Source organism: Microchirus variegatus, assembly GCF_963457635.1.
Source record: "Microchirus variegatus genome assembly, chromosome: 3".
NCBI lineage: Eukaryota > Metazoa > Chordata > Actinopteri > Pleuronectiformes > Soleidae > Microchirus > Microchirus variegatus.
In genome coordinates, this window is record NC_139804.1 from 26,978,657 (window position 1) to 26,991,560 (window position 12,904).

A 12,904-nucleotide genomic window follows, 5' to 3' on the forward strand; every position below is an offset into this window, starting at 1 on the left:
CCTCTCAATCTGCTCACAGGTGTGACTAAACAGGTCTTTTTCCACATATTTCTGAGTTCAACAGGCTTTTGACTTTTGGGTTCACCCAGTCTGTCTCTGTTTCAGTAACAGTAACAGTGTCTGATTCTAATATTAGGAAGTGTCAAAACAGCATCAACAATAAAATTTTGTGCATGTCAAAGGCCATTTCAGTTTTAAATCATGTATTTTACCTTTTGTCCACTAGAGGTCAGCACTATACTGTATCCAGTAACAACTGATATTTCACACAAGAGAGTTATTTGGCTGCTTCTATATGACATTTACAGCATCTAAAGACACAAACCTAATACTACAGACAATCACATTTTCACTTTGAATATACCTTGAATATATATTGTTAAACTCATGCCCAAATGTTAATGTACATACACAGTGGAGGGACAGGGATGGACCCATTTAAAACAATATAGAGGGAAACAAATGTAACCAAAACAAATGAGTCAGTTAAGTTGTTCAGTAGGTTTCTCTTTGCTGTAATTAAATAAATGATACAAATCAATATGAACACAAAAGCAAGGTAGTTATGGTTCCACAAATCCAGTAAACGGGCCGTCACGTTCCTCAGCTGGTGGTCACATAGCTGTCTCAAGGTCCATGAGATAAACATTGTATTTATCTACTGTAATATCAGTGCCAATAGCGTACAGGAATTTGACTTTTTTTCTTAAACAAAACAGTTGTAAAAGCCGCTCAAAGACATACAAAGGAGAAAGCCTTACCTGGATGTTCTAGAAGACTGTGCAGGACACCGGTAAGGGACTGGCGGTGGGCCTTTTGGTGTTCCCCCTACTTTTGGAGGGAGAGGTGGAGCATTACGGTCATCACTGAGAGACACAGTACGGGAGACTGGTGATGCTTTTCTTCCTCCATCACTAACCAAATGCTGGGCAGATGGCTGAATGTCTAATGTCTGTGGCCGAGTTTGTGCAGTGCTGTGGGCAGGGGTGCTTGCAGGAGTTAAACTCTGAGACCTGCTCTGAACAGCTGGAGCTTTAATATCCAGTCCGTCTTGTTTCGGAGAATCAGGGGTTCGAGCAGGAGGTGAGGAGCTAAAGCACTGAGGAGGGCAGTTGGCAGAGCTTCGTGGGGGGACAGGGGGTAAAGAGGTTTCATAAATTGGAGAGACAAGGGGGCTGGGGGGTGAATTCACTGAAGAATTGGGGCGAAACTTAGTCCTTTCTTTAGGAAAAGGTTTCTCCCTCTCTCCATCTATTCCTCCATCGCCATCTTCCGCTTTGCTTGGCCTTGATGCTGATAGCCTTATTTCAGGAACTGTTTTCTTTTCGCCTCCTCCATTTTGCTCTTTCTTCCTGGGCGCTTGTCTCTCCTTAGGGACTGGTTTCTCTCTTTCTCTCGGTGTAGGTCTCAACATCTCTTGATGGCCTTTCTCCATTTGCGTGTGGATACATTTTTCTTCCTCTGGGATGGTCACAGATCTCTCCTCCCCCTGTAACATTTTAATATGTTCCTTCTCCTCCACTGATTGATTACTTTCAGACGGGAAAGGGGTAGAGTGTAAATCAGATTGCATGTCACGACTGCCATGCGTCCTGTTCAGGCTAGCCAGCATGCGTCTCTGATGACCTGGCAGGGTGACACCCATCCCATCCAGCTGATCTGGTGTGAGGGTGTTACATTGCCGCAACGTCGTCAGTCCAGCATTGTGAAAGGTCTCAGAGTACTGCTCTAGACGAAGTACACATAACCAGTCACACACATCTGCACTGGAGTCAGACTCGGACATCATTGATGTGTGCGATCGTGGCATGGGTGAAGGCAAGTCCACATCCATGGAGAAAATGTAGATTTTAACACCTTAGATCATGGCTTACACAACCTGTAACAGAGGTAAAAACAAAAAACAAACATGTAAAATCAAGCAATGCATACATAAAAATAAATAAATGGCATACATTTTTTTTTTCTCAATGGAAGAATGTAAAAAGCAGTCACGCGGTGATTCATACATTCAAAAGATTAGTCATTTGATGAAAAGTTCTTTTCAACAGCAGCTCACTTCAGTGCTTGTACTTGAGGTTTAAAACATTCAGAGTCTGCTTAGGTTTGAGAATCAAATCTGATTTAAGCAAGACCGGAAACTGTTGTATATATACACACACACAGTATGTTTATAATTACTTTGTACTCGAGTGTTGTGCCACCACATCATCTATGGAGAAGTGTCAGTGACACAACCAGCATTGCTACACAGCATTTACACAGAATCGCTTGTTTTTCCTCTGCATCTCTCATTCACTTGAACACCACAAACTTACTTACTTACTTTGGACGATTTAGGTATTAAGAAAATGTTTTGAGCTGAAATATGATGAACCACACCATGATGCATACAACTAGAACTGTAAACTAAGATATTTATTTATATTTCTGCGTTTGAAATTGAAAAACAGGGTGGGGAAGTAAAAGCTGGAAGGTGGTAGGAGAAAGGGCAGTTATTTCTTCTAGCTTCTTCCAGTTGCACTTATGATTTACATTTCTCTTTATATTTGTAAAATATAAAATATATAAATGTAGTACACTTTGAAGTTTCCCCGTTCCCTCACTTTTCCTGTTTTTCTTACTCTTATTGGTATTTACGTTTTATATAATTATGTTTTATCTGTCACGCATCATGAGTGGTGTAGAAAAAAAATTAAGAAAAAAAAATCAGAAATATTTTCATGAACAGTCAGACCACATTTTAGCAGTCCTCAAACTACAAAACATGATACAAATCTGCCTGACTGTAAGCAGCAGCTCAGTAAAGATAACTGAAAAGCATAAACTAGGGAATATAAATATTTATTTTGACAGTGCAACAACTTTAGGCTGTACTTCCCGAAAGCTTTGCTTCGGTTGTTCTGTTGTTCTAAATACAAATGTACCCAACTTGCTTTATTATCATTGCAATATAGATTAAAGGATTGTCACAAGTGAACTATTTATGATTATTTAGTTATAAAACAAAAACGATAGCTGAACAGCTTACCGACGAGGGCATTTTGGCAACTGCCACATCAGTGTCATTTGGTGGTGAATAAGCACAAAATAACTGACCATGTTCAGTGCAAGAAATATTTGTCAGAGGTTTAGTTTCTCAAAATTGGCGTATTTCATTTCCTGTCTACCGTTTCCTCTAACAGGGTAGAGGCACGGGGGATCTCGCTGTAGTCTTTTGAATAAAGCTTCCTTTTTTTCCCCAATTGAGGAACTAAGAGACACTTCATGTGATTAATTACAGTCTGGTTGGTCTTGAACTGCCACTTGGGTGTTATTCATACACTAAATTTATATTTGAATACACAAATAGATTTACTTGCTCAGCATCTTTGACATTAATAATCCTCAGATCAACCAGAAAAGCCCTAAATCAGCCAGTTTGCGTGTGTGTGTCTCATCTTAAATGTTAAGATTTCAAAAGGTGAAGTCATGCTTTCATGTTAGGTTTAGAAAAATCCTGACAATTCTGTCACTGTTGACTGCTGACGTTTTTTCCTCAGCTCTTGTTGTTTTTCCCCAGCTGTGGTTAAACTTCCTGCATTTCCCAACCATCATCTTCCAATGTGGACATTTCATTTTATGTCTCCAATCTCTTCTTCTCTGTTGATCTGTCTCTCTCTCCCTCCCACCCTGAAAAACACCAATAACAGAGTCTCTGTGCTTCCTTCACAATGGGGCATTCTGTTGTCCTAGCAAGTACACATAGAACTCACACATACGCACATATGCAACAGCCACACTCACACACACACAATAAGGAAGAAAACACATGGTCTGGGCCAGCAGTTAAAATTCACACTTGCACATGTAATAACACTTTTTTGATGCATGTGTGTACTATATACGTCTTTGTGAGGAACAAGCTTATATATTACAGGAAGCGTGGGTATTTACTTTTAAGTAAGGACAATTGGGCTGGTCCTCATGTCTGTCACACCATAAAATGACCGTTTAGGGGTTAAGACTTGGTTTAAGAATTAGGGTTACAATTGGGTTTAGTTTAGGAATAGTTTCGGGTAAGGGGAAGACATCATATCGAAGAGCGTCCTCACTAAGAACGCTGTGCAAGAATGTGTGCATGAATGTACTCTTGACCTCTTCAGGACCTTTTCCAGCATAAACACTGACCTTGTCACGATCAGTAGTCGTCATGGAGATCAAAACCTGGTCGTAATGTGGCCTCACCCGATTTCAAACCACTTTTTTCGTGGGAAAAAACAATGTATTTATGAATTTTGTAGTACTTGGTTGTTTACTAATCCAGGTCAAAATCTTGAAAGTGTAAAGTATTTGAATTATGCATTATGTCACAAATCTGTGTATCTAATGTTTTTCTGGCCAATCACCGGCTACAGCATTTTCATGTTGCCATGGGCTAGCCAGCTAGCCAGCTAGCCAACCCCCCCCCCCCCAATGCATCAATAATACAAAAACATGGTCATTGAAAATTGTGGGTTGTGGAGAGTTGCAAAGACAAGTCCTGCCATGAGTTACCACTCATAGCTAATTGTATTGGAAACAACACCATCATATACAAAACGTCTATGAATGACAGCTAACACATGCCACATCACCTCTACTTTATACAGATGGTCATGCCACCCTGCAGTGCTCCCTCACCCCTTCTTCTCCATCCCTCTCACTCATTGCTCCCTGGCCACTTCTTGGAATTTTAAAAATCAGGCAAATGGTGGACTGTCTCAGATGTCTCAGATCAGGGGCTTTAGCTACAATTTTGATTTTCAACTTGTTCAGGCTGTCCAAATGAATGAAAGCCAGTGCAGAAGAATAGCGGTGTGTTTTAGCCATGTGAAACACTCACACAAATCCTACAATAAAACATATGAAATTGTACAGAAAGCCACACATCCTATTTTAAATCAGTCTGAAAATGTCTCATGTTTGTCCACCTGTTTGGACTTTGCAGTGATCACTGGTCGAAGATTAAAGTGTGAACTTTGTGTATAGTATGCATCTTAATGAGTTAATTCAAGGTGATATCTAAGACTGGGTTACAGGAAAAGGTAACAAACTCGATTGATTGTGGATCCCGGACTGTAACAGAGGTGTGGTTTGTTGGTTGTTGCTGCAGGAGTCATTTCAACTGCTGTAAGTTGTTGAGACTTAACAAGCAATCCGACTTTGCTAACAGTTACCAGCTAAGGGCTCCCCTTAGCAGCTGACTGAGGATGTGAAAATACAATTAATTGATACCTACAATTAAAGGTACAGAACAAATACATCAATGCATTTCCAGCATTACAATGGTTCAGTTGCAGTGCAGTGCTTATGCATAAACAGGGTCTAAATGAAGAAGCCAAAACCTTACCTGAAAACATTACAATTCTGCAAAGAAAACTGGATAACATTAACAAGTGCGATTAACATTACTTTTAAGGTAACTCAAGTCATAAGTAATTTTTTGTACGTTTTTATTAATTGAAGAATACTGCACCGTGTTGTATGCTATCTGCAGGTGAGTGACTCATGCCAACAGGCCAACTTTGAGCTTTGAACATTCTTGGCCAATAATTTTCGTTATCAGTTTATCATTTTTCTTTAGGGTTGTGTGGCAGCAAGTGGCACATAAAGTGAAGGATGTGAAAATGAGATAAATTCTCAATATACCTTCCTTTACTTTACTGAGATTTTTCTGTATTGGGCTTGATCTATTGGCTGTTATCAAAGCATGTCACAGCACATCACAAAGGCTACAACTTCATTTCTCTATTTTTGACTGTTCTGTCTTCTGGGTAAATTACTTATGTTATGTTATACAAGTTACATAAGTTTTAAGTTCTCATCCTTGCAATAGTTAATGCTTTGATGGTGACATGTGGTACCGTCACATTACACAGTGAACCCTGAACTGAACCTCGACTCAAAAAAAAAAACACTATAAGAGATTATATTTTCTGCTATACTCCTTCCTTCTTGGGGGAATACTGGACACTTCTGGCAGTCAATCAAGAGGATTTACTTGAGAAAGGACTGGTTTCAACAACAGAACATTGAAAACATACAGTATATGGTAACCTGTAGTGATATACAAGGTAGAGACAAGAGCACTATTGGCTGAGAACAAAAAAAAATGCATTTGAAAGCTGTGATACGTGAAGGTAGAGGGACGCCTGCTGTGATTTTTTTTTTCTTCTGGACTGTACTTACTGAAAAAAGCACTTTACACATTGCCACCAGTACATCAGCATGAATACTACCACACCCTTGGCTCTATCACTGACACTCGGTTGCCCCAAGCATTGCTTCCTTGTAGGGCTGAGCAATTAATCATTTTCAAATTTTAAATTCTAGTTGAAACAATACAGTAAGCAAATTGCAAAGACTGCACTTTAACTGGTCTAGTTGTGTAGTTGTTTGTCTTCTCTACCAATTTTTTTTTTTATTTATTTTTTTTTAAAGGTAATACATGCATGTTGGACAATCCACATTTTGAGGTTCTCTTCCTTGCATGAGAACATAATAGTACTTAACATTTTAATGGTGTCTTGTAGTAATGCTCCATTCTTGTTTTATGTAAGAAAGAAAATTGCAATTAGAAAATCAAAAATCACACAGTGCTATTTCCTTGTATTTACTTCTCCCTGATGAAACTATAATAAAAATGGAAAGTCCAGCATGCACACATTTAAAAATGACTTACAAAACACCCTGAACACACTGCCTGAGTGCCAAGTTAAAAATTCCACTCAACGGTCCATGGTTCCTAACTGGGCACCATTCCTCCCCTTAGGGGGGCACAAGAGATCAAATGGGAGATGCAGAGCTTTGTCTGCTCTGAGGTTGTGAGGTTAATACAATAATATTTGTGCATATTAAACTTAGAAAATCCCAATCACACACTCTATTGGATTATCAGAACTCACCGTTACTGCATAAGCAAGTCCTATCAAATCACACAGCGGCTATACCTGAGCGACTCATCAGTATCAAAAAAGAAAACCGAGCACAATCTCAAGAGTTAGCTTGGTTTTGATTTTATGAAGCACAGGGCAGTTTTATCCATGTACACTTTGAGAATAGGAACAAAAACCTACAACTGCTGTTTATTTTTGCATATAAACGTTTGTAATTACTCACTTAATTCTTTTGGTGGGTGCGTGTAAAGGGGTTTATCTTGGACACAAGCAAGGGGGGCAAGGGGAAAGGTTGGGAACCACTCCAGATAGCCTGAACAGTCTATAGAACTAATATGCTGTAAAGATGTATTTATTTGTTGTGGCATGGCACTTTCTCAATGTTTTTTTTACTATTCTAAAGAGGTTTTATTTCAAATGTCATTATTCCCAGTGTGTTGTAATTTCAGTTTGGATTCACATGACCCCACCCCACCCCCACCTCTCTGTCACACACATAGGTCATGAGGTCATGACTCATACGATCAAAATCAGACCCACTGCCGCTTTCAAGCCACTTTCAACGTAAATCAAGTAGTGACTCAGTCCTGCCAGTAATGTAATTCTTCCACACAATGCACTCTAGTGAACAAGCAAGCCACACACACACACACACACACACACACACACACACACACACATTCTTGTACTTGCTGCATACTGAGGACTGGGTTGCTGACAAAGTGAGGACCAGCATTAAAGCCCAATTTATACTTCTGCGTAAAGTGCTCTGCGTAGGTTACGCAGAGTCTTCTGCGTCGACGCAGAGCCTGTCGAAGAGCCTTTGCGTCGTCTCCGACTGCACGAAATATGTTTTAAGTGTCCGTCACTCCGTCAAGGGACAACGGAGACGGCAAGAGCTACGATTGGTCCTCAGGACAGGCCGAGCGAAGCTGCTCTGTGCCGGCTCACAGTGCGCACCGAGCGTCCACAGACGCGGAGCTGATCCCCGCCGATAACGCTGCTGCCAAACTATAAATACGTCATATCTTAACACACACAGCACATGTTTAGACTCTAAATGGCCAATTTCTCGCCTCAAATTATCTTAACACAGAAAAGTGAGAAACGGCCACTTTTTCAACAAAAACAGTCTTTCTCTCTCTGACACCATTGCTCACTGTAGCCAGAAGCACAACAACCTTGCGCATCGACCGCTACTGATCGGGCGGGAAATTGCAGCGCGTGTCCGTCGGATAACGCATTACGCAGTCGGAGAAGTATAATGTGGCCTATACACTTCATAAATCAACACAATTACAAATATCTATTTCATTAATGACATATATAAAGAACTACTGGTTGCAGTACCATAAAATGTCTGCAGGTAGGTCCAAAATTTGACAAAAAAAAATTTGGTCTAAAATTTGACAAAAAAAAATTTGGTCCAAAATTTGACAAAACGTCATACTATACTATGTCGTCCAAAATGTGGGGAAAAAAAGTCAAATTGAGTATAGCATGTTATAGCAACCTAGGGAAGTGATTTCAATGAAAACAAAGTGAGGACCGGCCAAAATGTCCTCACTCCGTAAAAATGACCTCACTTTGTTGGTTAAAAACCCTCACTGGTCCTCAGTATGCCGCAAGTACAAGAACACACACACACACACACACACACACACACACACACACACACACACACACACACACACACACACACACACACACACACACACACACACACACACACACACACACACACACACACACACACACACACACACACACACACACACACACACACACACACACACACACACACACACACACACACACACACACACACACACACACACACACACACACACACACACACACACACACACACACACACACACACACACACACACACACACACACACACACACACACACACACACACACACACACACACACACAGCTTAAACTCTCTAAGGTGCAACATTTCTCAGAAGGATACTTCCCATGGCAGCAAACCACAAACTACAGATCACATTTAGCCTTCTAGCCAATTGAAGCAGCTTCAGTCTGGGAATTACAATTGGAATGGCTTCATGTTATGACATATGTCAGCTAATATTTTGAAGTAATACTTTGAATTGCACAGACTCAAAAACTGTTTTGCTTCCGGCACCTGAACACCTGCCCAGGCAAGGTTTAGTTCCTAAATAAACCCTCGTGCAATTTGGCTCCTACACTCTCCATGCCCCATTCAAGCACTGTACAGTGCTGTGCAAACATTTTATGCAGGTGTCAGAAAATTCTGCAAATTAAGAATGCTTCTGTTGATGTACAGTAAACTGACTTAAATCTTTCTGCCTTCTTCCTTCTTCCTCATTCTTCTTTATGCAGGACATGGTTCTTTACAACATTGGCTGTATGTGTGGGTCATTGCCCTGCTGAAAATTTGCAATTTGAGGCCATTCAGATGCATCCTTGATTAAATTGTATGATAGATAAATATCTGCTTGTATTTCTCAGCATTAAGGACACCATTTATCCAGACAAAATCCCCCTTCTCCGTTTCCAGAAATACAGTCCCAAACTTGCAAGCTCTCAGTGAACAAACTGCCTTCTGCTATAGTGAAATATTTACATTTCTCATGACTCATCAGTACAGAGCACCTGATTCTATGTCCGGGGTATGGCTTTTGGGACACAATTCTTCCATTTAGACCACTTCCGGCCAGACTTCTCCCGACGGTAGATGTTGTGCATGGGTCACACTGGTTACTGGCAGTTCTGAGCTATACAGCACTGCTGGATAAGAGTTTGAAGGGAAGTAATCATGATGTGCCTTTCATCTACCACAAACGTTTCCTTGGCTGACCACTGTGTCAAGAATCCTCACACACATGCCTGAGATACACCTCTTAATATAATTCACTAGACTTTTACCACAAATGACACCTTCTGAAACTGAAACCAATGGGTTTCTCTGGTGTCTTTGAAAGCAAACTTTGTCTTTAACATTGTACTTTCAAAGACAAATTTCTTGAACTTCATGTACAACTCAGATCTTTATCCAGCCTGTGTAATCAGGGGGCAGTGTTTCCTCTGTACCAGTGAAATACTTAAGCCTTCCTCTCACCTCGCTGCAGAGTGATTCAGCAGCAAGAAACCATGTGAGCAGAAAAGATGGAAGATAAGAGAGAGGACAGACAGTGCTGTTAGGTGCAACTTGATTTCAGTGTCAGTGAAAGAAAAGAAACTCGGTGTTCAAATCAAGCCTAAATTAGATAACAAATAGCAGAAGTGACGGATTTGGTTTTCTAAAGTATGGTTGTATGAGGCACTGATGCACAGACAGCGCTGCCTGAGCTAAATTTGCACACCCATCAAACTAGCATACGCTATGAGTGAAAACATGCCAGCTAAAGGGTACACAAGTATATCTTTTCAGATATTTTACCACTCACCCTATAAAATCTATGTCCATTTGAGTCTTCTATATCATAAAAACAAACATGTGTGCTACCTCATCTTGCCGTTAGACAACATTTTTTAAGATTGGAAAATGAAGGTTGCAAAGCACTCACCCACACCAGTGTCCATAGAGAATATCAGAGTTTTTAGCTCACAGGGATACAGGAACTCCTGGTCTACCAAAGCCATTTGGTGAGTTTGTGTCACTTGGGTAAACCAAAAAGATGAATACCTCAGAAAATAACACATTTGAACTAACAAATAGAGGCAGCAGTTGATCAACCAACTCCACTGTGCAGTGTAATAGCAAACTAACGCAACAAAACACTCAAGAAACACTCTTAATGTGGACTCGAGCAGGCAGCACTTAATAATGCGTGCTAGTATTAGGGGAACAAAGCATGACTGTATCCACTGATATAATCATAATATTTTTCAGTTTCACTACTGAACTCACCATGTCCTATTTATGTATGAACTTAAAAAGCGGACATGTAGGTGAGCCCTGCCTTGCTGTACAAAAAAGCAGAAACAAACAGCGGAAAAAACTGTCTTCAGTGGCGATGTGGGTTTGTGTAATGTGCTGTAGCAGCAGGTTGAAACAGTGTTGAGAAAAAACTGTAACAAATATGGAGTTAAATCTGTGTGGGGGTTTTTTTTGTTGTTGAAAGTTTGTATATTTTTGTAATTTTTTTTTCCTCAACTAAATACAGATTTACATTTTTTGGGTTTACCAGAAAGGATGTCATTGTCATTTGCATACCAAGTGTCAGCCTAAAACACAGATCACTATGTCTGTTTGGGCTGCTGTAGAAACAAAGCAGTACAAGGTGGTATCTTTCCTAAAGGACGGCCCTTGCCTAAAATACACCTTTGTCCATTAAAAACATGGCAGTCCAACAAGAGGACCTCAATAGAGACAACCCACTGTCTCGTACATGAGGGCCGCAGGGGTCGCTGAAGCCAATCTCAGTGGACACAGGGTGAAAAGGCAGGTACAACCTGGACAGGTCACCAGTCCATCGTAGAACCAACATACAGAGACAAACAACCATTCACACCTACAGTACTTGTGGTAAACTCCACACAGAAAGGCAACGGCCACAAACCCTGACCTTCTTACAGTGTGGCAACAGTGCTAGCCACTACACGACTGTGTGTCCCATAAAAAGGGCTCCTTCTGTGCCAATGAAAACAGTCCATACAGTCAGGTGGCTGTACACAAATAATACGTATCAGTATAATTGTTTTATATTCAATCATCATCACCTTTCCCCCCCATCCCTGTGCTAAACTCGGTTTCAAAACGCAGAACTTTTCACAGGTGTACATGAAACGATACAACTACCAGGCCCGGGTGTCCACCTGTCACAAGTCCACCTGCTAAATCTGCATTACTCCATCTTTAATTGAATAAGTGTATTCACTGGTTAACAGTCGTCCCTGCTCACAGCTTAAACTAATGAATTCCTCTGGGGATAAAAGAAAACAACCTCAGCTTCAGTCACAGAGAGCACTTTTTCCTGTGGCCGCTGAGAAAAACATCCGACTCATTCACGTTGTCCAAGCGAATTAGGTCGACAATTATTTCCTCCTCATTATCGGACCTGCGACAACAAACCCCGGACTCGAAAGTTGCAGTTAATTTACACTGAAAAACGTTTTCGGCTTCGGTGAAAACGCGTAGCTAACGCGTTTGTCCCACCGTGACACGTCAAGCTAACTTAGGTTAACGGAGATGTAACCAAGACAACACATTTTTCTAGGTTTTTTAACTATTTAAGTAGTTTGTGACAGAGAGACCAACAAGTTTTTTTAATAGTAATTTACTCACCGTTTCGTGTCCGTACTAGTGTCCCACTCACTGAGACAGGTCGTCGTTTTGTTAGAAGAGCGGAGTTTAGTGTCACGACTGCGACCCACAGCTCAGGAGGATAACAATTTTGTCACGGGGTGAAGAATCGCCAGCGACTCACACACAAGAACTCCACTGTTCAATGCAAGCGAATAAGATGCTTCCGTTTCCATGTAGCCTTTCAAAATAAGAGAAACCTTTTATATTAAATTGTCGAATGTTTTATTTGATGCGTACACTTCCGGTATTTCTCGCTCAACTCACAAAAGTTTCCGCACTGCCGTCATGTGACCTGCAAAAAAGACTGGACAACCCTGTTTGTTGTCATTCACATGTCAATCAAATATGCCACCTTACTCATCAACACTGTGAGTCAGTGTTTGCACAAAATGTTTGTGTTTGTAGGGGAAACCTCTGTGATTCAACATTTAAAATCAAATGCAAATATGTGCATCAGATATATTTTACTGCCACCTAGAAATGTTTGAATAGGCAAACCAGCAATTTCCAATAATTTTACATTTAATCAATGAATCACAACTCAATCATGTGTATGTTATTGAAAACATATGCACACAAATCTTAGGTAAAACTTACATTTTTAAACATTTTTGTAAGTGTTGTGTCCACCACTAGGGGGAATAATGAGTTAACAGGGTTGCTCAGAGCAGCCAAAGAGGTGAAG

General features: G+C 40.6%; 1 protein-coding gene across 1 annotated transcript in view; it reads right to left on the minus strand.

Annotated features, from left to right (window-relative positions):
- The window catches only part of arap1 (ArfGAP with RhoGAP domain, ankyrin repeat and PH domain 1), a 47,446-nt gene extending 35,136 nt beyond the window's left edge, over window positions 1–12,310 (minus strand). The window contains exons 1-2 of the mRNA XM_083886926.1: window positions 12,199–12,310; window positions 762–1,879 (exon numbers count right to left, since the gene is read on the minus strand). Coding sequence (XP_083743052.1) covers window positions 762–1,834 — 1,073 coding nt within the window. The 5' untranslated portion in view covers window positions 1,835–1,879; window positions 12,199–12,310. The remainder of the gene's footprint in view (window positions 1–761; window positions 1,880–12,198) is intronic.
- Between the last annotated feature and the right edge of the window lie 594 nt (window positions 12,311–12,904).